The sequence below is a fragment of the Pan paniscus genome, chromosome 13 (assembly GCF_029289425.2).
Source record: "Pan paniscus chromosome 13, NHGRI_mPanPan1-v2.0_pri, whole genome shotgun sequence".
Lineage (NCBI taxonomy): Eukaryota > Metazoa > Chordata > Mammalia > Primates > Hominidae > Pan > Pan paniscus.
This window is the reverse complement of record NC_073262.2, coordinates 21,969,611-21,992,411: the sequence shown is the minus strand read 5'-3', so window position 1 is coordinate 21,992,411 and position 22,801 is coordinate 21,969,611. Positions and strand designations below refer to the sequence as shown.

The 22,801-nt window shown below is 36.3% G+C and overlaps 1 protein-coding gene and 1 pseudogene across 10 annotated transcripts in view; one reads left to right on the top strand and one right to left on the bottom strand.

The window, feature by feature from the left end:
* The first annotated feature begins 56 nt into the window (after window positions 1-56).
* On the top strand, window positions 57-8,011 carry LOC100971131 (large ribosomal subunit protein eL27-like; annotated as a pseudogene).
* Window positions 8,012-9,864: 1,853 nt separating this feature from the next.
* The window catches only part of PTPN4 (protein tyrosine phosphatase non-receptor type 4), a 247,054-nt gene continuing 234,117 nt past the window's right edge, over window positions 9,865-22,801 (bottom strand). For all 10 annotated transcript variants that reach the window (XM_055108445.2, XM_055108444.2, XM_055108446.2 and 7 more), the window contains one exon: window positions 9,865-16,698. In XM_055108445.2, coding sequence (XP_054964420.1) covers window positions 16,612-16,698 — 87 coding nt within the window. In that variant the 3' untranslated portion in view covers window positions 9,865-16,611. The remainder of the gene's footprint in view (window positions 16,699-22,801) is intronic.

Sequence of the window (22,801 nt, the reverse complement as noted above, 5' to 3'; positions counted from 1 at the left end):
ACACCTAGCAATTAATATGTATTTAAAGGCTGTAGGTCTGAGTGGTTGCTGCTGAAATGAGCAAGTTCATGAAAACCTGGGAAAGTGGTGTTTGTCCTGGCCATACACTACCCTGGATGCAAAGCCGTCATCGTGAAGAACATTGATGATGGCACCTCAGATCGCCTCTGCAGCCATGCTCTGGTGGCTGGAATTGACCACTATCCCCGCAAAGTGACAGCTGCCATAGGCAAGAAGATAGCCAAGAGGTCAAACATCAAGTCTTTTGTGAAAGTTTATAACTACATCAAATCATCTACTGCCCACAAGGTACTCTGTGGATGTCCCCTTGGACAAAACTGTTGTCAGTAACGATGTCTTCAGAGATCCTGCTCTTAAACGCAGGGCCCGAAGAGAGGCCAAGGTCAAGTTCCAAGACAGGAACAAGATGGGCAAGAACAAGTGGTTCTTCCAGAAGCTATAGTTTCAGATGCTTTGTTTTGGTCATTAACAATTTTGAAAATATATGCATTTAAGGCTCTTCCATGTCTTTTAGTGACTCAATAACTGATTTCTTTTTATTGCTGGATAATGTTACGTTGTATGGATGCACCACAATTTATCCAACTACCTATTGAGAAAAATCTTTGTTGCTTCCAACTTTTGACAGTTATGAATATAGCTGCATTTGTGTGCATGTTGTTGTGTGGATATCTTTTTTTTTTTTTGACATGGAGTCTTGCTCTGTTACCAGGCTGGAGTGCAATGGCACAATCTCTGATCACTGCAACCTCTGCCTTCTGGGTTCAAGCATTTCTCCTGCCTCAGCCTCCCAAGTAGCTGGGACTACAGGTGCGTGCCACCGCACCCAGCTAATTTTTGTATTTTTAGTAGAGATGGGGTTGGCCAGGAGGGTCTCGATCTCCTGACCTGGTGATCCGCCTGCCTCAGCCTCCCGAAGTTCTGGGATTACAGGCGTGAACCACCGCACCTGGCCAGATATCAGTTTTTAACTCATTTGGATAAATATCAAGGAAGCACAGTTACTGGATTACGTAGCAAGAGTATGTTTAATTTTTTAAGAAAATGCCAAAGGGTCTGTATCATTTTCAATTATGAATGAGAGTTTCCATTGCTCAGCATCCTCACCTGCGTTTGATATTGTCAGTGCTTTGGATTTTGGTCATTCTAATAGGTGTATGTTGGCATTTCATTGTTGTTTTAATTTGAAATTCCCTAGTGACCTATGAGGTTGGGCACCCTTTCATATGTTTACTTGGCATCTGTATATATTATTTGGATGTCTGTGTAGATACTTTGCTCAATTTGATTGGGTTGTTTTCTTACTGTTGACTTTTAAGAGTTCTTTGAACATATTGGACATCAGTTCTTCCTCTCTTATCTTTTAGTAGCTTTCTAAATTTTTAAATTTATTTTTTCATAAAGGGTCTTGCTCTGTCACCTACACTGGAGTGCAGTGGCACCAAAAAGGCTCACTACAGTCTTGACACCCCAGGCTCAAGTGATGCTCCTACTTCAGCCTCTCAAGTAGCTGGGACTACAGGTGTATGCTATCACACCAGGCTAATTTTTAAAACTTTTTTGTAGAGACAGGGGCTCGCCATGTTGCCCAGGCTGGTCTCACATTCCTGAGCTCAAGTAATCCTCCCACCTCAGTCTCCCAAAGTGCTGGGAATATAGGCATGAGCCATCGTGCCTGGTTTAGTAGCCTTTTAAAGGTTCCACATATAATTAAAATTATGCAGTATTCTTCTGTGTCTAGCTTAGTCTAACCAGCATAATGTCCTCTAGGTTTATCCATGGTGTTGCAAATTCCTTTATCCATTCATCTGCCGACAGACACTTAGGCTGTTTCCATATCTGGGCTATACTCTCTGAATAATGCTGCTAAAACATGGGAGTGCGGAGATCTTTTTTTTTTTCCCTTTCTGTACTTATTATTATTATTATTTATTTTTTATTTTTAGATGGAGTCTTGCTCTGTCACCAGGCTGGAGTGCAGTGGCACGATCTCAGCTCACTGCAACCTCCGCTGCCCAGGTTCACGTGATTCTCCTGTCTCAGACTCCCGAGTAGCTGGGATCACAGGCATGCACCACCATGGTCGGCTAATTTTTGTATTTTTAGTAGAGAGAGAGTTTTCACCATATTGGCCAGGCTGGTCTTGAACTCCTGGCCTCAGGTGATCCACCTGCCTCGGCCTCCCAAAGTGCTGGGATTACAGGTGTGAGCCACAGCACCCCGCCTCTTTCTGTACTTGAATGGATGAAAACAGCTATCTTTATGATGCACTGATTTCACTGCCTTTTCGGAAGATACCCGGAAGGGAGATACTTCCTCTCTTATCTTTTATCATATCTGGATCATATGGTAGCTCCGTGTTTATTTTTTTCGATGTAACTATGCTGTTTTCCATAATGGCTGTACCAATTTATACTCCCACCAACAGTGTACAAGGGTTGCCTTTTCTCCACACCTTCACTGACACTTAATGATTATCTTAATAAGTGTGAGGTAGTATCTCATTGTGGTTTTAACTTGCATTTCCACGATTAGTGATATTGAGCACCTTTTCACATACCTGTTGGCCATTTTTATGCCTTCTTTGGAAAAATGTTCAGGTCCTTTGCCCATTTAATAACTGGGTTATTTATGCCATTGGGTTATTTATTTTTGCTATTTAGTTGTGAGTTCTTTATATATTTTGGATATTAACCCCTTATCAGATATATGGTTTGCAAGGCCGGGCTCATGCCTGTAACCCTAGCACTCTGGGAGGCCAAGGCAGGCAGATCACCTGACATCAGGAGATCGAGACCAGCCTGACCAACATGGTGAAACCCCGTCTTTACTAAAAATACAAAAATTTGCTGGGAGTGGTGGAACATGCCTTAGTCCCAGCTACTCGGGAGGCTGAGGCAGGAGAATTGCTTGAATTTCCTGGGAGGCAGAGGTTGTGGTGAGCTGAGATTGCACCATTGCACTCCAGCCTCGGTGACAGAGCGAGACTCTGTCTCAAAAAAAAAAAAAAGATATATGGTTTGCAAATATGTCCCAAGTGTGGGTTACCTTTTAATTTCGTTAATTGTTCCTTTTGCTATTCAGAAGCTTATTAGTTTGATGTGGTCCCACTTGTTTTTGCTTTTGTTGCCAGACCTTTTGGTGTGATATCCAAAAACATTATTGTCAAGGCCAATGTCAGGAAGTTTTCCTATGTTTTCTTCTAGGATTTTTACAGTTCCAGGTCTTATGTTTAAGTATTTATTCAATTTTGAATTGATTTTTGTGCATAGTGGAAGGGTCTAATTTCATTGTTTTGCATGTGGATTTTCAGTTTTCCCAGCTTAATTTGTTGAAAAGATGGTCTTGGCATCCTTATCAAAAACCATTTAACCATATCAGTGAAGGTTTATTTTTGGACTCTATTCTGCTCCATTGTTCTATGTGTCTGTTTTCACATCAGTACCGTAATATTTTGATGACAGCCTTGTAATATAAGTTGAAATCAGGAAGAGTGATGCCTCAACATTGTTCTTTTTTTTTTTTTTTTTTTTTTTGAGATGGAGTTTTGCTCTTTTTGCCCAGGCTGGAGTACAATGGCGTGATCTCGGCTCACCACAACCTCCGCCTCCCGGGTTCAAGCAATTCTCCTGCCTCAGCCTCCCGAGTAGCTGGGATTATAGACATGTGCCACCACACCCAGCTAATTTTGTATTTTTAGTAGAGATGGGGTTTTGCCATGTTGGTCAGGCTGGTCTCGAACTCCCGACCTCAGGTGATCTGCCTGCCTTGGCCTCCCAAAGTGCCGGGATTACAAGTGTGAGCCACCGTGTCTGGCCCAACATTGTTCTTTCTTAAGATTGTGTTGGTTATTTAGGGTCTTTCTTGGTTCCATACATATTTTAGAATTTTTTTTTTTCTATTTCTATGAATGATGCCTTTGGAATTTTCATAGAAATTGTGTTTAATCTGTATTCTGGATAGTACACAGGCATTTTAACCATTTTTCCAGTCCATGAATATGGGATACATTTCCAATTTATATCTTCTTCAATTTCTTTTATCAATGTTTTATAGTTTTTATTGTACAGATATTTCACCTCATTGGTTAAATTTATTCCTATGTATTTTATTCTTTTTGATGCTATTGTAAATGGGATTGTTTTCTTGATTCCCTTTTCAGATAATCATTATTGCTGTGAAGAAACAAAACTGATTTTTATATGTTGATTTTGTATCCTGCAACTTTACTGGATTTATTAGTTCTAATAGGTTTTTTGTGGAGTGTTTAGGGTTTTTACATATAAGAACATGTTACCTGCAAACAGGATAATTTCACCTCTTCCTTTTCTATTTGGATACCTTTTATTTCCTTTTCTTGTGAGATTGTTCTTGCTAGTTCTTCTAGTACTCTGTTGAATAGAACTGGTGAGAGTGGGCCTCCCTGCCCTGTACCAGACTAATGGGAAAATTTTCAGTTTTCTCTCATTTATTTTGATGTTCCCTGTGGGCTTTCATTAATGGCCTTTTGTATTAAGGAAATTTCCTTCTATACCTATTTTGTTGAGAGTTCTTATCATAAATGGATGTTGAGCTTTTATCTTTATTATGTTAATGTCTATCACAGTGATTGATTTACATATGTTAAACCAATTTTGCATCCCAGGGATAAATCCCACTTGGTCATGGTATATAATCTTTTTGATGTGTTTTGAAATTCAGTTTGCTAGTATTTTATTAAATAATTTTCCATCTGTTTATCAGATGTATTAACCTGTGGTTTTATTATCATGTCTTTGTCTGAATTTGGCATCATGGTGATGCTGGCCTAATAAAATGAGTTTGGAGGTATCCTCTCTACTTCTGTTTTTTAAAAGAGTGTAAGAAGTGTTGGTATTAATTCCTCTTTGAATGTTTGGTAGAATTCAGCCATGAAACTATCTGGTCCTGGGCTTTTTTTGTTAGCAATTGCTACTTCAATTTCCTTATTTGTTAGAGTTCTGTTCAGGCTTTCTATATCTTCTAGATTAAGTCCTGGTAGGTTGTATGTTTCTGGGACTTTATCTATGTCTTCTAGGTTATCCAGTTTGATGGCATATAATTAATTGTTCATAATAGTTTACGATCCTTTTTGTTTCTGAGGAGTCCATTGCATGTCTTCTATTTATTTGAGACAAGATCTTGCTCTGTTGCCCAGGCTGGAGTGTAGCAGTACTGTCGTAGGTCACTGCAGCCTCAACCTCCTGGACTTAAGTGATCCTCTCGCTTCAGCCTCCCAAGTAGCTGCGACTATAGGCACACGCCACCACACCCGGCTAATTAAAAAAAAAAATTTTTTTTTTTTTTTGTAGAGACCAGGTTTCCCTGTATTACCCTGGCTTGTCTCCAACACCTGACCACAAGTGATCCTCCCAACTTGGGCTCCCAAAGTGCTGGAATTACAGGCATGGGCCACCGCATCCGGCTGATATAGATTTCCCCAGAACTTTAAATATGGCATCTCATTGCCTCGTGGCTTCTGTTGTTTCCAGTAGAAATCTGTTGCTAATCTTATTAAAGATTCCTTCTACCTGATGAGTCTCTTCTCTTTCTGCTTTCAAAATTCTTTGTCTTTGGGTTTTGATAATTTAACGTATCTGTGTGTTGAAGAGAGTTTATCCTGCTTTGTGTTGAGTTTTCTGGTTTTTGTTATATTTTTGAGACAGGGTTCCACTCTGTTGCCTAAGCTAGTGCAGTGGTCCCATCAAAAAGCTAGGATGTTCTGAGACCAGCTTGGGAAACAAAGCAAGACCCTGCTCTACAAAAAAATAAATAAATTAGCCAGGTGCACTGGCATGGCTACTCTGGAGCCTGGGGGGCTCATATGAGAAGACTGCTCGAAACCAAGAATTCAAGGCTGCAATGAGCTGTTGTTACCCCACTGCACTCCAGTCTGGGTGACAGAGACATCATGTCTAAAAAAAAAAAAAAGAAAAAAGAAAAAAAAAAAAGAAAATGTACAAAAGGATACTAACTATATCAATTTTAACTGCAAAAATTTTAAAACTGTCTGCATATTTTTCAACAGAGAAATTGCTACATACATTGTAGAAGACCACATATCTGATGGGATCAGAACTAGTACTTGATTAAATGAAAAACCATTTAAAGAAGGAAAAAAACTACATGCATTTGGTTTTAGCTTAAAAAACATAAATGTATATTCATTTGTGATTCTTTTCATGTACGGCCAAGGCTTTTGTCAATAGGTTTAAGCCTCCTTGTAATCCCTTAGTCTTTCTTGCAAGCAAAACAAAAACAAAAACAAAAACAACCTTAAGTGTGTCACCTATATTTTTGTTAGTCTCTCATAGTTGTCTTGGTCATATCTGTTTTCAATAAATTAAAAACATTGATCCTTAGGCTGGGTGTGGTGGTTCACGCCTGTAATTCCAGCACTTTGGGAAGCCAAGGTGGCTGGGTAGGTGGGTGGGTCACTTGAGCCCAGGAGTTCAAGACCAGCCTGGGCAACATGGTGAAATCCTGTCTCTAAAACAAAAAACAAGCAAACAAACAAAAAATTAGCTGGGTGTGGTGGCACACACCTGTGGTCCCAGCCACTAGGGAGCCTGAGGTGTGAGGATCACTTGAGCCTGGGGTACAGACATTGCAGTGAGCTGAGATCACATCACTGATTCCAGCCTGGGTAATAGAGCAAGCCCTTATCTTGAAATAATAATAATAATAATAATAATAATAATAATAGTAATAAATAAAGAAAAAAAATCCTTAAAATTTTAATCACTCACTTTTAAAGGCTTTCACAAAAGCCTTCTTTTCACACTCTCATTTCATTGGCTTACGTAATATAGAATTAAATGACATAATAAATATAAATCTGTATGCATATGAAAGCACATAAGCACAACTGATTTTAGCAAGCTTACAGCTTAACTGGTGGAACTGGAAGAGCTCTAGCGTAATTGAGAGCAGTCAACAAGGCCAGGGAGATCAAAAGTAGAAAGCAGAGTATCAGTATTCTGAGTTGGTTATTTGGATGGTGGTTAAGAAAGCTTCAGTCACAAATGGAATGTGACTAGGAACTAGAGTAAAGCCCTTGCAGGTATACACCAAAGTCATCAAGAAGATTGGTATGTTTGTTTATACAAGCATTAAAAATGTCCTCATATCCCTCCCGTCAGCCCCCAAAACAAAAAGCACAGTGGGTTTTTGCAACATATATGACTGACAAATGACTAGTTTCCTTAATTTCCAACATCTCACATGATTAAAATGTCAACCAACCAATATAAAAATAAGGAAAGGCAATCAATGTGGAATGTAGTGTAAAAAATAGAAGGGATCAATAAAGCTACTTAACCTTACAGAAGAAATGAATGTCAAAATATTTCTTCTCTGAGATAAGCAGGTAAATTAAGTTTCATGAAATTCTAATAAGAATGTGGAGAAACAGACATTCTCATATGCTTTGGTAGAAGAGTATAAACGGGTATAATTGTGTCTGAGAACAATTAGACAATATTAGTACCTAAAAATGCAGGTGCCCTATGACCTAGCAACCCTACTGCTCAAAATTTACCCTACGCATACACTTGCAACAATTAACAAAAATATTTGTATGATTTTCATTGCAGCTTTGTTTGCACAGCAGAAACGGAAACCATCTAAGTGTCCATTAAGAAATTAGAGTATAACCATATGATAGAGTACTAGGCAGTGGTGAAAAAGAATAAGATAGATCTGAACATGCTGATATACGTATCCCAACATCTGTATATATCCCAAGACGAAAAAGCAAGCTGCAGAAGAACATACTGTACAACCTTGCTGGCTTTAACAAAACGTGTATGTACACGTACACACAAATGTAAGTACACATTTTTACCCCAGAAGAAAATACCAGAAATTGAATAGAGGTTGCCGCTGGTTTGAGGGGGCTTTTTCTTAGGGTGAAGCATGAGGAAGAGGATGTTAAAAATCATTTTGATCTTCATTATAGTGTTTGAATTTTTATTATGTACATAAGAACAAAGGCATGGCATAATCAAAAATCACCTTTCTGCTTTATTTATTACCTGTTCTCTAGGTACTTCTTTTCTTTCAGAGGAAAAACAGCATATCTAACTGCACTTAGGCAAGCTGACTTCAGGGATAGAAGGAGAGGTCCTTTATTTTGTTTGACAAGGTCTTACCTTAGGATTACCAGAATAGAGGGTTGGTACTGGGAGAGGACAGGAGCCAAGCAATGGCCACAATTAAACAGAATCTTCTCTTCACTGTTTTTTTTTTTTTGAGATGGAGTTTCGCTTTGTCACCAGGCTGGGGTGCAGTGGCGCAATCAATCTCGGCTCACTGCAACCTCCACCTCCCAGGTTCAAGTGATCCTCCTGCCTCAGCCTCCTAAGTAGCTGGGACTACAGGTGTGCGCCACCACCCTCAGCTAATTTTTGTATTTTTAGTAGAGACGGGGTTCCTCCATGTTGGCCAGGATGATCTCGATCTCCTGACCTCGTGATCTGCCCGCCTCAGCCTCCCAAAATGCTGGGATTACAGGCGTGAGCCACCGCGCCCAGCCTCTTCAGACACTGTTTAATCTTCTAAATCCCTTTTAGTTCCTCACCTACTCCCTTTCCTCAAATACAGCCACTATGTGAGTCAATAACTCCAGAAATAAATTTTACACTTGTCACTCTCTCCATTCCTGATAACCAATTACTAAATATAACCACTGTTAGAAAAGCCCATGAAAAACTCCCATAAAATAATCTTCAAAACTTCTATACTTTAGATTACTAAAGCACATCTTTATTTTGCAATTGAACATTAAGAGTCATAGCTAGAGTTGTTTTTCATGTTTGTACCTGAACAACTGTTTCTCAAAATGAAATATGGCCAACAAAGTATGTGTAACAGCATTTCACATAATATAAATTGCTCTTAAGACTAAAACAGTATTAATGCAAACCAGCATTTTTATCTTGTTTGCTGTAGTTGTAATTTTTTTGTACATGAATGGCAGAAATTCTAATTTTTTCACTAAAATTAAGACAAACACACAAGGCCTTTCAAGCATACAGTAAGCTGCAGTGACAAATGCAGAGTGATTTCAAATTATGCAGTGTTGACCAAATTCAAGCTTATACACATTTTAAATAAACCCTTAGCTTCTTTGCCTCAATTATGAGATCATATGGAAAGAGATATTTTTGTGATATAGGGGGAAAGGTAATCTAAAAAACTAAGGGACCAATTCTGTTTTGCCACTAGTTTAATAGAATCAAACATGAAATGTATAATTGTATTTTAATTATGACATAAGCTAGACTTTTAACTAAGTGACTCTTCCCCTTCATATTTACAAATAGCACCTGTTACAAGAAAAAAAAATCCCAAATTAAAACACCCTCCACATAGAAATAATTATTTTTAAAACTACTACTTAAAAATATCAATAATGCAGATATAGTAAATTATCGGTTCTAAAATTAAGCCTACACTGTAGAGAATAAGGAGTAGCTTTTCTTATTTGAAAAGATTACAACATAGATTACAACTGTAATGTCCTGATGCTGGAGAACACTGGGTTGAACAATTCTTATTTTTTTAAGCAGATAGAGTCTACTGGCAGAAAATAAAAACAGTTTAATGTAAACTGTTTCAGTCTCTTAAATCGTGCCCCTCAACATGTATATAAAGTGTCGGGACTTTTATTCCCTTAAACTTACTTGTGCAGCATCTACTTCACCCTAGGTACTACACTGAAAACAAATGGATTTCTAAGTATTCATGTGATGCACAAAAAAAATCCAAAGAAGAAATGACAATAAACCAAGCTTAGATGAAACTAGCTGTGAGAACTCAGAGTCCAGTAACACAGTCAACTGGGTATCCTTTATTGTGCTACATAAATTACAGAAAACCTGCAAAGCTAAGATCACACAAGTTGCTCTTAAACATCAAATAAGCTATGAAGGGATCATTATATTTAAACCTGGGTCCAATCTAATGACCTCCAACACTAATTAAAATTTTCCCACGTTTACAACACTTCTAGGATAATTTTATTTTAAAATGTATAAATTAAGTTGGTGGTCAGCATGAAATAAAGTGCTACTATTTAAAATTCAAAAAATCAAATTTAGCATTGAAATTTGACCTAATCTTGCCAACTCATTGAAAGATGGGAAAAAGACAGGTGCCAGAGAATCCCAGACTTGGGTTAAAATTTTCTTACCCAGGAAGGCAAATAACTTGAACACTACAATTCAGGAGTAGAAACTAAAAAGCTTCTTTGAATATATGTTAAAATGAGCTCAACTGTGATGACAGTGGGGAAGTACCCAACTGCCAATTTGTGGAGAAAGCATGAACCAGCACCTGTTTGGGTCTAAGGGTGTGAGCAGGGCTATCTCCCCCTTGACGGATTCCTGGTAATAATTGTACTTAGCAATGTGGCATTTAAGCTTATCACAAGTAATATTTGCTAAATTTTGGAAACTCCCAGGGTTGAGAGAGCCTGACACCAATCCTTTCAACAGTTATAGCAAAGTTCATGAAAGAAGAGATCACTTTGTACTTGAGTACTTAACAAAGAGTTAAATTAGTGATTTTTAAAAAGTTGGAGTCGTGGAAAGAGAAATAAAAATAATGAAGTCCTCACTGAGTCAAGTTTAATGAGTGATAAATAATAAATACTACCTTTTAAAGAAGCTGTTGCACGTATTAATCATACCTACAAAGGTGGTTTAAAATGTAGTTTTTGTTCAGCTGAATTAATATAAACTCTTAAGCATATAAGACATCACTGCTACAATTCAGAGTTGGGCCAAGTTGTCTTAACTGTCCAAGACATTGGGAATAAAAAGGCAAAAAGCATTTACTGGGTCAGGGGCCTCTGCACATACTCACTGTAATGAATCTTAGGCACAGTTTTCTGGCTTCACAAAAGTCACACCCTCACAACAATGTCCTCATTTGACAAAGCCTGGAAACGTTCTCCATGGTAAACACATGCAGCAACACATTTATTACCTTCACACACAAACACCCTTCCACACTCCAAAAGTCTAGAATTCAATTATTTTATACTTACAAACAGTATGTGCAAATTTTCTGAAAAGTTTCTATTCTAGAGGCAAAGCAAAATGAAAAAGAATGTACATTATATCTGAAATATGCTTCAATGATTGCTCTTGTTTATAATGAAAATTAGTTTTTCTTCTAAAATTACATTTTGTACAATGAAGTGTAATACTCTTCCCTTTCTTTTCAATCCCGTGTAGACTTTAAAACAAATAGAGTATCCTTAGAATCAAGCCATAATTCTAATGACATTTGAAAGATACATTCATTTTCTTTACAGCATGAAAGACATACAAATAACATTTTATCTCCTTTAAACAATGAAATTAAAGAAGTTAACAGTTTCAACCTTCTGTCCATAGAAAAATATTTTCTATATCCTTTACACAACAAAGGTAGGAAACTCTACAGTGTTTAACTGAAACTTTTATGAGCTTAACAAGGCTTTCAAACATTTTCATTCTTGCACTGAAAAGTTTAAAAGGTTTCAGGAAGTTAAACCTTTGAACTTTCCCCTAAAATGGTAGTCTTTAACTAGCAATATTGCTACTACCTTTTGCTTAGTAAAAATTTTTTAAACTGGTTTACTTATGTATATGCACTGAACCAATGCTGATGGATTGCACCCTAGCAGATATTACTTCTGGTTGCCCATTTAGCTTGGATTACTAAAATAAAAATTATGATTATAACTTCAGAAATCAATAGCATACTACAGCAGAAAAACATACAAATAAATAGCAGCAAATTTATATGCAAACAGAAATAACTATGTGGTGTCTACTCACAACAAATTCATCAGGACTGTAAAAAAATATCTAACTTCTGGCAGAAACAGAGATTGCTGTTTGTTTTTTATAACATTGTAAGACACACTGTAGTAATTGCTGAGTATCAATGAAGTCTATATAATGGTTGCAGACATGGTAAGTTGAACAAAAAACATACAAATTAGGGATTTACTGGGTTCTTAATAAAATTGCTGAAATTATCTATTATCAATTAGCCCTCAAAAATGTTTTAGGATTATGTAATTTCCATTTTATCTACATAATTCTCTAAGAGTTTTATAAAATGGTTGCTACAACTTGTATTGTGATCACACTGAGACACCAATAAATCTCTGCCAAGAGATCAGTAAGTCTGATATTTGATAAAATTGATCCAGTAGGTTTTAATAACATAGTTATTTCACTTGGAGGAAGCACCACAAAAAGAATGATTCCAGCAATTGTAGTCAGATAGGTGAAGCAAATGGGGGAAGTAAGCAATGTTAATACAAAGTATTAACTGTGGCAGCTCACATAATGCACCAGCTTTCATCAAAGCAGGCTGTTGCATAATTTATCTATGTCCTATTACATTGAGATTTTTATTCCAACAAATATTTACTATACTTTATTTACTATAAGTGACTGAAATGCAAATTCATCTGAACTATAAAGTAACTACCACAAAATAAAAGAGCCTGTAAACATATCCCACATTATTGTGGTATAAACAATTTTTATGAATTCAAAATTACTTTGGCAACCTTACCATCAGAGTATTTTAAATGTTCAAAATACAGATATTAAATAGCACATTGTTATAAACTAATGTTTCCTTCTCTCTTCCTGATATTATAAAACAAGTAATGCTTTATTTACTTATCTTACATGTTCACATTATGAACATAAATTATTTCATTATAAATGGACATATATTCTAAATCTTAGTTCTATGTTTTGAGTGCTTTTAAAAAATTAGTCTTCTAACTGCAGTCTATAATGTTTTCATACTGCATGTGTATCAGTCTAAATACTTTACAAAAGCTTATGTTCTGTCAGGCAGGCATGACTAGCAAACTGAGTGGGGGTCCTAATTAGAATCACTTCTTAAGCCTGCTTATTTTCTAACTTAAGTGACATCCTTTAAGGTTGTCATAGTTATTAAGTGAAAACATTGGCTGAGTATGCTTCTCTACTGGAAATAGACAAAAATTCACAAGAATTTATGATATTCACATAGGTTATAATTTATTGAAGTTCCAGTATAATATAGGAATACTAGATAGATAATTAGAAAGCAGATCATATAAGACCAGACTGCTAAATCAATAACCATTGCTGGACCCTATTTCCTAATGCCGATAAAAATGGGCTAAGTGAAGACTGGATAACATTTTTCAAGTTCCTTTCAGCTCTCAAGCTGCAGTACTTCTAGTGGAGATAGAAGACAGGAGACTTTTCCTTAAATACTCTAGACTTGATCAGACCCTGCCAGCAGATGATAACCCAGAAGTTAAAATAATCATTTTCCTCTGTGGGCATTAGCCTTTGTGAAATATACATATAAATAAACACACAAAAGTATCTCTATGTGTGTGTACACATATTTGAAACCTTCCAGCAATTGTCTTAATGTCTTAACATACCTTTGCACAACTGAAGTCAGATTTCACATAATAAATGTTCCCTTTACTCTTGATTAAAGTCATCAACCACTCCCCTATCACCTCTTTCTCCTAGCAGACTGTAGAAAGGAAATCATTTCTTAGGCTGTTTACTCTGCCTCTATTTTGAATGGATGCATGGGTTTAACAAATACTATCAATTTTCTGGCGAATGTAAAGTCTATTCCAAATACTCCTCATCATATTTACATGGTGCTGACACAAATCAGATGCTCAATAAAACACCTGAAATGAACATGAAAAAACAATCCTAACTCAGAAAGGGAAGGTTTTCACAAACACTTCTTAGCATTTACAAAATCCACTTGATTAACCACTATTGATTTCCACTTGTCAGAATAAAAGTCAGCATTGCTTTCTTACGGGTGTCAAGGTGGGAGGTAGGGGTGGCTGGAAGAGTGGGAGGGTAGCTTAGATACAAGACATTTGGCATTTTATCACACAATGTTACACTGATATGGACGGAGTCTAGAACTACATGGTGTATGAAAGCTAGGATTATTTCTAGAAACCTATTTAGATTGATATACAGGTTAAAAAGTTCTTAGATGTAATGGATAAAGTCTTATCTATTAGCATATTCATTTTAAGAAGTTGTAAAGGATAATTTAAATTTAAATAAGATCCCAATAAATATGGTTTTCAAAAAGGATCTTTTCTGCACATAAAAATGATGACAGTGGGTAGTTCCCAGATGAAAAATTCATATACGAGAAATTTAAATGTAATTCTAAACTTCTAATGATTGGCATTTAAAGACAGGCATTGATGATTTAAAAAGGCAGCAGTGCTCATTGCCAAGAAATTATTAAACTCACAAGTATAAACAAGGCCCTAAATTAAAGAACATGCCAACCATGACTTTTGTCTCTTTACATCTATACAATGATATCTTTTGGTCTATGGTTGTCATATTCTGTCCATACAGATAGAACAGACAAATTTTATTTTTAAATTCAGGTGAAAAACTGCCAAAACAGTTATTTAATGTGTAGACCCCGACATCATTTTACTTTCTCAGTTTTTAATTTATCATGTCATATAGCAGCCTAAATTATATTTGTCTGTTTATAGAACAGAATGATCAAATAAGATTATAAGTTACTTTACTATCTTATACTGTTTTGACTGTGAAGTCAGCAAATAGATTAAGAGAATTTCTCTTTGACATAAGTTTATGTTTACTTCTCTCTTTAAATAAACTTAAATAGTTTAATATGATAATTTATTTGGTATCTTGGCTATTAATGTTTAGGAGCTTGATTTCCTGAAATTTATTATTATGAGTTTTGAATGTTTGAAATGACATCGTTTAGACTATACCGAAGATTTAAAATGTGTACTTTTCCCCTCATACTAAATGGCTTTCCAAAATATCTGCCATTTGACTCTAAACTTTATCAAGATCTTACAGAAATATTCAGAAACTTCTAGGAAATGAATCTTTTAAAACCGCAATCCACATAAAATAATTGTGTAAAATAACATTTGTATAGGTGAGCAAATTTTCACTTTTATCAAACTGGGCAATGTTAAAGTTCTATCTCTCTGTAGACTTAAAAACAAAAAAACCTGAAGAGGAAAATATGGGAATTCCCATATCCTTAATGGGAATCAGATCCTCCATTAGGCTGGACAGTCAAAAGTCTCCTTATTAACATGCTTATAACTTAATAAGTATATATAAAATGGAATAATTTAATTGTACACAAAAAACAAGAAAATTCTCAATTTAGTTATTGAGTTATTACACTTAGAAATAAGTCAATAATGTTTCATTCTTTGTTTGAAGAATCCCAATCAATATATCAATGTGAACAAAGCTTGATATTAACTGAAATGAGTGCTAAAGAATAATATTTTAGTTATGGATATGAATAAATCACAATTATTTGCTCTAACTTTAGCTTAGATTATCAATATGTTTAACATTAATTTGCATGTTAGATGTCTTCCTAAAGTTAGGGATGAAATAAATATGAAATTTGAAGCATAAAGCATCTTTTAAAGTTGAGCTGCTAAACTGTAACCCCTCAGCCCCTCAAGTAAAGGAATGTGCAGATTTTGAACAATTCCATAGCAGCAGTGTGCACTCAGTAGAACACAAATTATCTTTGCTTCTTATAGCAAATCACAAGTACTGAGTAAGAAACAGAATTTCCTTACCCTTCTTTGACTGTATAACACTCAATATAGCTGTTTTTTAAAATGTGAACTTATTCAAAATGCATAAAAATATACGAATGTACAATATACATATATACCTCCTAGTGGGGTCAAATGAGTGCCTTTTCGTTAGACATACAAGGACGTCTCAAGGCACTTAAGGGGTTAAGACACAATGCATGCATTCCTTTACATCAAGTATGTGAAATCACATGATTTGGAATAAGCCAACCTTATGATAAATATGTTACATTATGAAATCCAAGAGAATTTGTAGATTCATATTTATATTTTCTATAAGATGCTGGTAAATGGACAATGTGCAGCATTTCCTGGGAACAGCAAATTCCATCTTTCTTCTTCTGAGCAGCAGGCAGGTCTCTACAGGGGGTGTGCAGGGAAAAATGTGCTGCATCCATAGGCAGTGTATTGGCTAATATTAAGAATGATATTGCTAAAATTTTAAAAATAAAATCTGGTAATCAGTATAGTAAGTATGCAAACCACTGCAAAAGACCAGAGCTGACTCCTGATGTTTACTTCTTTTTGCTTTCATGATACAGGTGTATAACAGAGATGATGAGAATTTTGAGCCTTGTTTGTGGCAATTCTACCAAAAGGGGATTGCATGGCACCACCACAAAATTTCATAAATTACCCTGAACATACTCAGTTATTTACTATTTGTTCGGAGCAAAGCATGAAACAGTCTTCAAATACATGAGTTATAGATTTTGAAAGAGTGACATTTTTTAAAACATAAAGTGCAACAGTGCTGAAGTTTTCAAAGTTTTTTTGAGTTCTTCATTTTTTTTTTGTAAAATGCCATTTCCTGCGAGCAGCATTATGGCACAGTGAACATAAGGGAAAGCAGTTTTCCAACACATATCCCAGATCTTTTTGCTTTCTTATTTATTTGATGATGTTGTTAAGGGTTTAACAAAGCCTTCTTCATAAACTTTCAAAATAGCTTCACATACAAATCTGTACTGACTCTGAAAAATAAAATATAAAAAACAGAACTGATCAGAAAAGTCAGAAAACCGTCCCCTCTCCCCGCCAAAAAGACAAACATCTCACTTGGCTTGCTTACTTAAAAAATGCAAAATAAAACTGCATAAAGATACCATTTTTCACTAACAGTCTAGACTGGTTAAAAAATACAGTTTGGCAATATATTTTGTTGGCAAAACTCACTTATATGTTGCTGGTAGGGATGTTAAAATACTGCAGCCTCTATAAAGGGGAATTTGGCAGCATATAACAAAATTAACCTAATTTACCTCTTCACCCAGCAATCCCACTTCTAAGAATCTATCCAAAAAATAAACCAGAAAAAGAAACTGAAAACACATATTCACAAACGAGGCTATTCATTGCCTAATTATTTATAACAGAAAAGGTGGAAACAATTTAATTGCCATCAATAGGGACCAGGTGACTACTGTACATTCTCAAAATGGAATACTAGCTAGTTGGGAAGAAAAGGGATAAAAGTCTACAAACTACTAGAGAATGATTCCAGGTTATTTTATTAAGTAAAAAAAGCAAGGTAGGTAAAGTACGTATAATATATTATATTACCTTTATAAAAGAAAGGGAAGAAAATACAAATATCTATCTCGGTGTATGTTAAGAAAAAAAAAGCAATGGATGAATAAATTATTTTAAAAATAGTTTCTTGGCCGGGTGCGGTGGCTCACGCCTGTAATCCCAGCACTTTGGGAGGCCAAGGCGGGTGGATCACGAGGTCAGGAGATCGAGACCATCCTGGCTAACACGGTGAAACCCCGTCTCTACTAAAAATACAAAAAAAAATTAGCCGGGCGTGGTAGTGGGTGCCTGTAGTCCCAGCTACTCAGGAGGCTGAGGCAGGAGAATGGCGTGAACCTGGGAGGCAGAGCTTGCAGTGAGCCGAGATCGCGCCACTGTGCTCCAGCCTGGGCAACAGAGCGAGACTCCGTCTCAAAAAAAAAATAAATAAATAAAAATAAAATAAATAAAAATAGTTTCTTACAAAGGGATGGAGGGAAATGGGAGCAGGAGAGGGACAGAGACTAGACTTCGTTAAATATACCTTCCTTTTTAGATTTATACTTTGGAATAATGTAAATATAGCATATAATTATAAAAATCTTAAAATCCCTAAGAATTGACAATATCATGAAACTAATCAATGTGTGTATCTAGTTGATGACAACCATATAGAGGAGAGCTATTTGAAGGGACATTTTTTTTGAGACGGAGTCTCACTCTGTCACCCAGGCTAGAGTTTAATGGCTCAATCTTGACTTACTGCAACCTCCTCCTCCCGGGTTCAAGAGAGTCTCCCGCCTCAGCCTCCAGAGTAGCTGGGATTACAGGCACCTGCCATCATGCCCGGCTAATTTTTGTACTTTCGTAGAGACAGGCTTTCACCATGTTGGCCAGACTGGTCTTGAACTCCTGACCTCAGGTGATCCTTGCCTGCATTGGCCTCCTAAAGTGCTGAGATTACAGGCGTGAGCCACCGCACCCATCCCTGAAGGGACTTTAAAACAGTAATTTGGCTGGCCATGGTGGCTCATGCCTGTAATACCAGCACTTTCGTAGGCCAAGGTGGAAGCATCACTTGTGGCCAGGAATTCAAGACCAGCATGGGCAACACAGCAAGACCCTGTGTCTACAAAAAAAGAAGAAAAAATTGGGTGGGTGCTGTGGTGTGTGCCTGTAGTCCTAAGATACTTGGGAGGTGGAGATGGGAGGAACATTTGAGCCAAGGAGGTTGAGGCTGCGATGAGTGGTGATCACACTACTGCAAACCAGCCTGGCAACAGAGCAAGACTCTGTCTCAAAAATACTGCAAACAAACAAACAAACAAACACCTCAGTAATTTGACTGCATACTGTGGGAGAATATACTCAAAGGGCAAAAAGAGCTGTGAAAAAAAGGAAAACTCTTTTCATTAGCCATACTGTTTATAGTGGTAGTGTTGTTATTCTGAAACAGTTGTGTAATGTGGAGTATTTGTGATATTCTAAGTCTTTCATTGCTAATATTGTAAAGAACCAGTATTCTTGTTAAAGATGTAAAAGAGGCTAAGTAAAAACACTGTGGTCCTGAATTTGTATTGGAAGCATAAGCATTAACCTATGATAAATGTATTTTACTGGTTGTGCAATTTATCATTTTGAGAGACAAAAATTAACCCAAGCAAATAAAAGTCCTTAGTGCCCAGAGGTTGGTGCCTAAAATAGTTTCTCAATAAAAAGAACCGGGCTTCTTGGAGAAACTACTGATTCTAAATCAGGGGCACAAGATGTATAAGCTGGGCCTGGATATATTTTCTGATAGTAACAAAGCTATCAAAGTTACCAGGGTCTTGACAAAAGGACTCAGAAGCCAAGGTGAACAGGCTCCCACTGGCCAAAAATAGGACAATCTGGATATCATTAAGAAAAATAACTACAGGCTAGGCACGGTGGATCACTCCTGTAATCCCAGCACTTTGGGAGGTTGAGGCGGGTGGATCACCTGAGGTCAGAAGTTCAAGATGAGCCTGACCAACATGGAGAAACCCCATCTCTACTAAAAACAAAATGAGCCAGGCCTGGTTGCAGGCGCCTGCAATCCCAGCTACTTGGGAGGCCGAGGCAGGAGAATTGCTTGAACCTGGGAGGCGGAGGTTGCAGTGAGCCAAGATTGCACCATTGCACTCCAGCCTGGGCAACAAGAACGAAACTCCGTTTCAAAACAAAACAAAACAACAACAAAAACTACAATGGGCTGAAATACATCAACTATGTTTAAATCCTTGATTTCAAAATAATACCCAAATAAATTTAAGTCATCACCCTTGGAGGAAGCTAGTAAATGATTCATTATATTGAAAGCTTATAGATAAAGGGAAAGAATCACATGTTTTTCTTGCCTTTCCTACACATGCTATACCACTTGCTAACCAAATAGTAGATATGAAGTTTCTCTTTAAAGAAGTAGTCCAGCTAATAAAGACAGAATGATAGAATTAGAATATCATTATTTTGCAAATCCAATGAATTAATGAATGCAGAGATTGATTACTCAAGGGTGCTAACTTCACAAAAAAAAGACAATCAGACATTATGTGGGTTTGAAGAAAGAATATATGACCTAAGATGCTCAAGCCATACATGTACCACTTTTAGGAAACACAGAGAACACCACCTTGAGGATGTAAACTGGCAAAAGTCACGCCGTCAGAAATATGTTGCAAACAACCTGATTCGTTTATCAAGTAAATTACCAAAAAAAAAAAAAAAAAAAAAAAAAACAAGAAATGAAGGAGGAAGCTTTCAATTAAAAGAGATTTAAGAGACATATAAACCAATCCAAATGTGTAGACTATATCTGAATTCTGATTTTAAACAAATTATAAAAACAAAACCAAAAGCCCATGTGTGCTATGATCCAGGAATTCCTCTTCTAGGTATATACCTGAAAGAAATGAAAGCAAGGTCTCAAAGAGATCTTTATACACCCATATTCTTAGCAGCATTATTCACAATAGGCAAAAGGCAAAAGCAACCCTGTCCACTGATAGATAAATGAATAAAGAAAATGTGGTATGTTCACCCTTAGAAAGGAAGGAAATTCTGACTTACGCTACAACTTGGATGAATCTTAAGGTTATTAATCTAAGTGAAATAAGCCAGTCAGAAAAAGACAAATACATGAATTTACTTACGTAAAGTATCTAGAGTAGTCAAACTCATAGAAACAGAAAGTAGAATAGTGGTTACCAAGGGCTCAGGGGAGGAGAAAATGGGGAGTTTTTTTTAATGGATATAGAGTTTTGGTTTTGCAAGAAATTGCAAATTGGTTGCAAAAAAATGTAAGTATACTTAACACTGCTAAACTGTATACTTAAAAATGGTTGAGCTGGTAAATTTTATGTTATGTGTATTTTGCCATAATTAAAATCTTTTTAAAAATCCTATTATGTAAGAATATAGATATAAGACCTCAAGAAAATGCTAGCACATCAAATCAGGCAACATATAAAAAGCATTACATACTATGTCCAAGTGAGATTTATCTCAGGAATGCAAGGTCAATTTAACATCTAAAAATCAATGTCATATACCACCTCAATAGAATAAAAGACCAAAAACCACATGATATCTCAGATGCAGGAAAAGCACTTAACAAAACTGAACACACTTTCAGGATGAAAACACTCAATGAACAAGTAACAAAGGGATCTTCTTCAACTTGATAAAGGGCATTTATAAACAATCCATGGCTAATATGATAATTAGTGAAAATCTAAAAACTTTCCCTCTAAGATTAGGAAGAAGACAAGTGTTCTGGTCTCATCACTTCTATTCAACATTGTACTGGAGGTTCTATCCGGGATACTTATACAAGAAAGACAAAGAAAAAGGAAAGAGGCATCTAGATTGGAAAGAAGTAACATATCTATTTGCAAATGACATGATGACATGATCTTGTCAAAAGAAAATCCTAAGAAATTCACTCTCTCACACACAAAACTATTGGTTAATAAAGTAAACAATTCCATTTACCAAAACATTACCAATTCCATAGCACCAAAACATACTAAAATACTGAGGAATAAATTTAAATAAACGCAAGACTTGCATGCTGAAAACTACAATTAAAATTAAAGAATACCTAAATAAACAGAAAGACCATCCTGTGTTCATGCTTTGCAAGATGTAATATCACTATTATGACAATACTTCCCAATTTGATCTAGAGATTCAACCCAATCCCTATGAACATTCTGGTTGCTGGTTTTTTTTTTAATTTTTTCAGAAAGAATAAACTTATTCAAAATTCATATGAAAATGCAAGGGGCATAGAATAGCTAAATCAAGCTGGAAAATGAAAAAGAGTTACGGATTTACATTTCCTGATTTTAAATTTTACAACAAAGCTACAGTAATGATGACAGTGTAGTACTAGCATAGGAACAGAGATACAAATCAATGGAATAGAATTGAAAGTCTAGAAATAAACCCTTATATTTGTGCTCAACTGATTTTTGACAAGAGCCCTGAGACAATTCAATGGGAAAGAACAGTCATTTTAACAAATGGTGCTGGGACAAGTGGGTAACCACATGCAAAAGAGTTAAGTTGGAACCCTACCTGAAACCACACACAATAATTAGCTCAAAATGGATCAATGCTAAATGCAAGAGCTAAAACTATAAAACTTGTAGACTCATTTATGGGTTAGGTAATAATTTCTCATCTATGATACCAAAAGCAAAAGTGATAAAGGAAAAACAGATAAGCTAGACTTCACCAAATTCAAAACTTCTGTGCATCAACTACTATAATCAAGAAAACAGAAAGAGAAAATGGAAGCAAATATTTGCAAACCACAGATCTGATCAGAAACTTTTATCCAGAAAACAAAAAAAATACTTACAACTCGCCAATAAAATGACGGCCAAATTCAAAAACAGGCAAAAGATTTGAACAGTTCTCCAAAAAATATATACAAATAAATAGCTAATTATCACATGTAAAGATGCTTAACATCATTAGTGATATGGTATAGCTGTGTGTCCTCACCCAAATCTCATGTCAAATAGTAATTCCCAGTGTTGGAGGAGAAGCCTTGTGGGAGGTGACTGAATAATGGGGGCAGACCTCCCCCTTTCTGTTCTCGTGATAGGGTTCTCTACAAGACATGGTTGTCTGAAAGTATGCAGCACCTCCTGCTTCTTTCTCTGTCTCTCTCCCGCCGGCCATGTGAAGACCTGCTTGCTTCCCCTTTGCCTTCCACCATGATTGTAAGTTTCCTGAGGCCTCCCAGCCATGCTTCCTGTACAGCCTTGGGAACTGTGAGTCAATTAAGCCTCTTTTCTTTATAAATTACCCAGTCTCAAGTGTTTATTTGTAGCAGTGTGAAAACAGACTAATACAATTAGTTATCAGGGAAATGCACAACAAATTCACAGTGAGATACTACTTCATACCCAGCAGGATGGCTAAAATAAAAAAGACAGTAACACGTGTTGATGATGATGTGAAGAAAACAGAAGCCTCATACACTGCTAGAGGAACTGCAAAATGGTACAGAAATTTTGGAAACAACTGGCC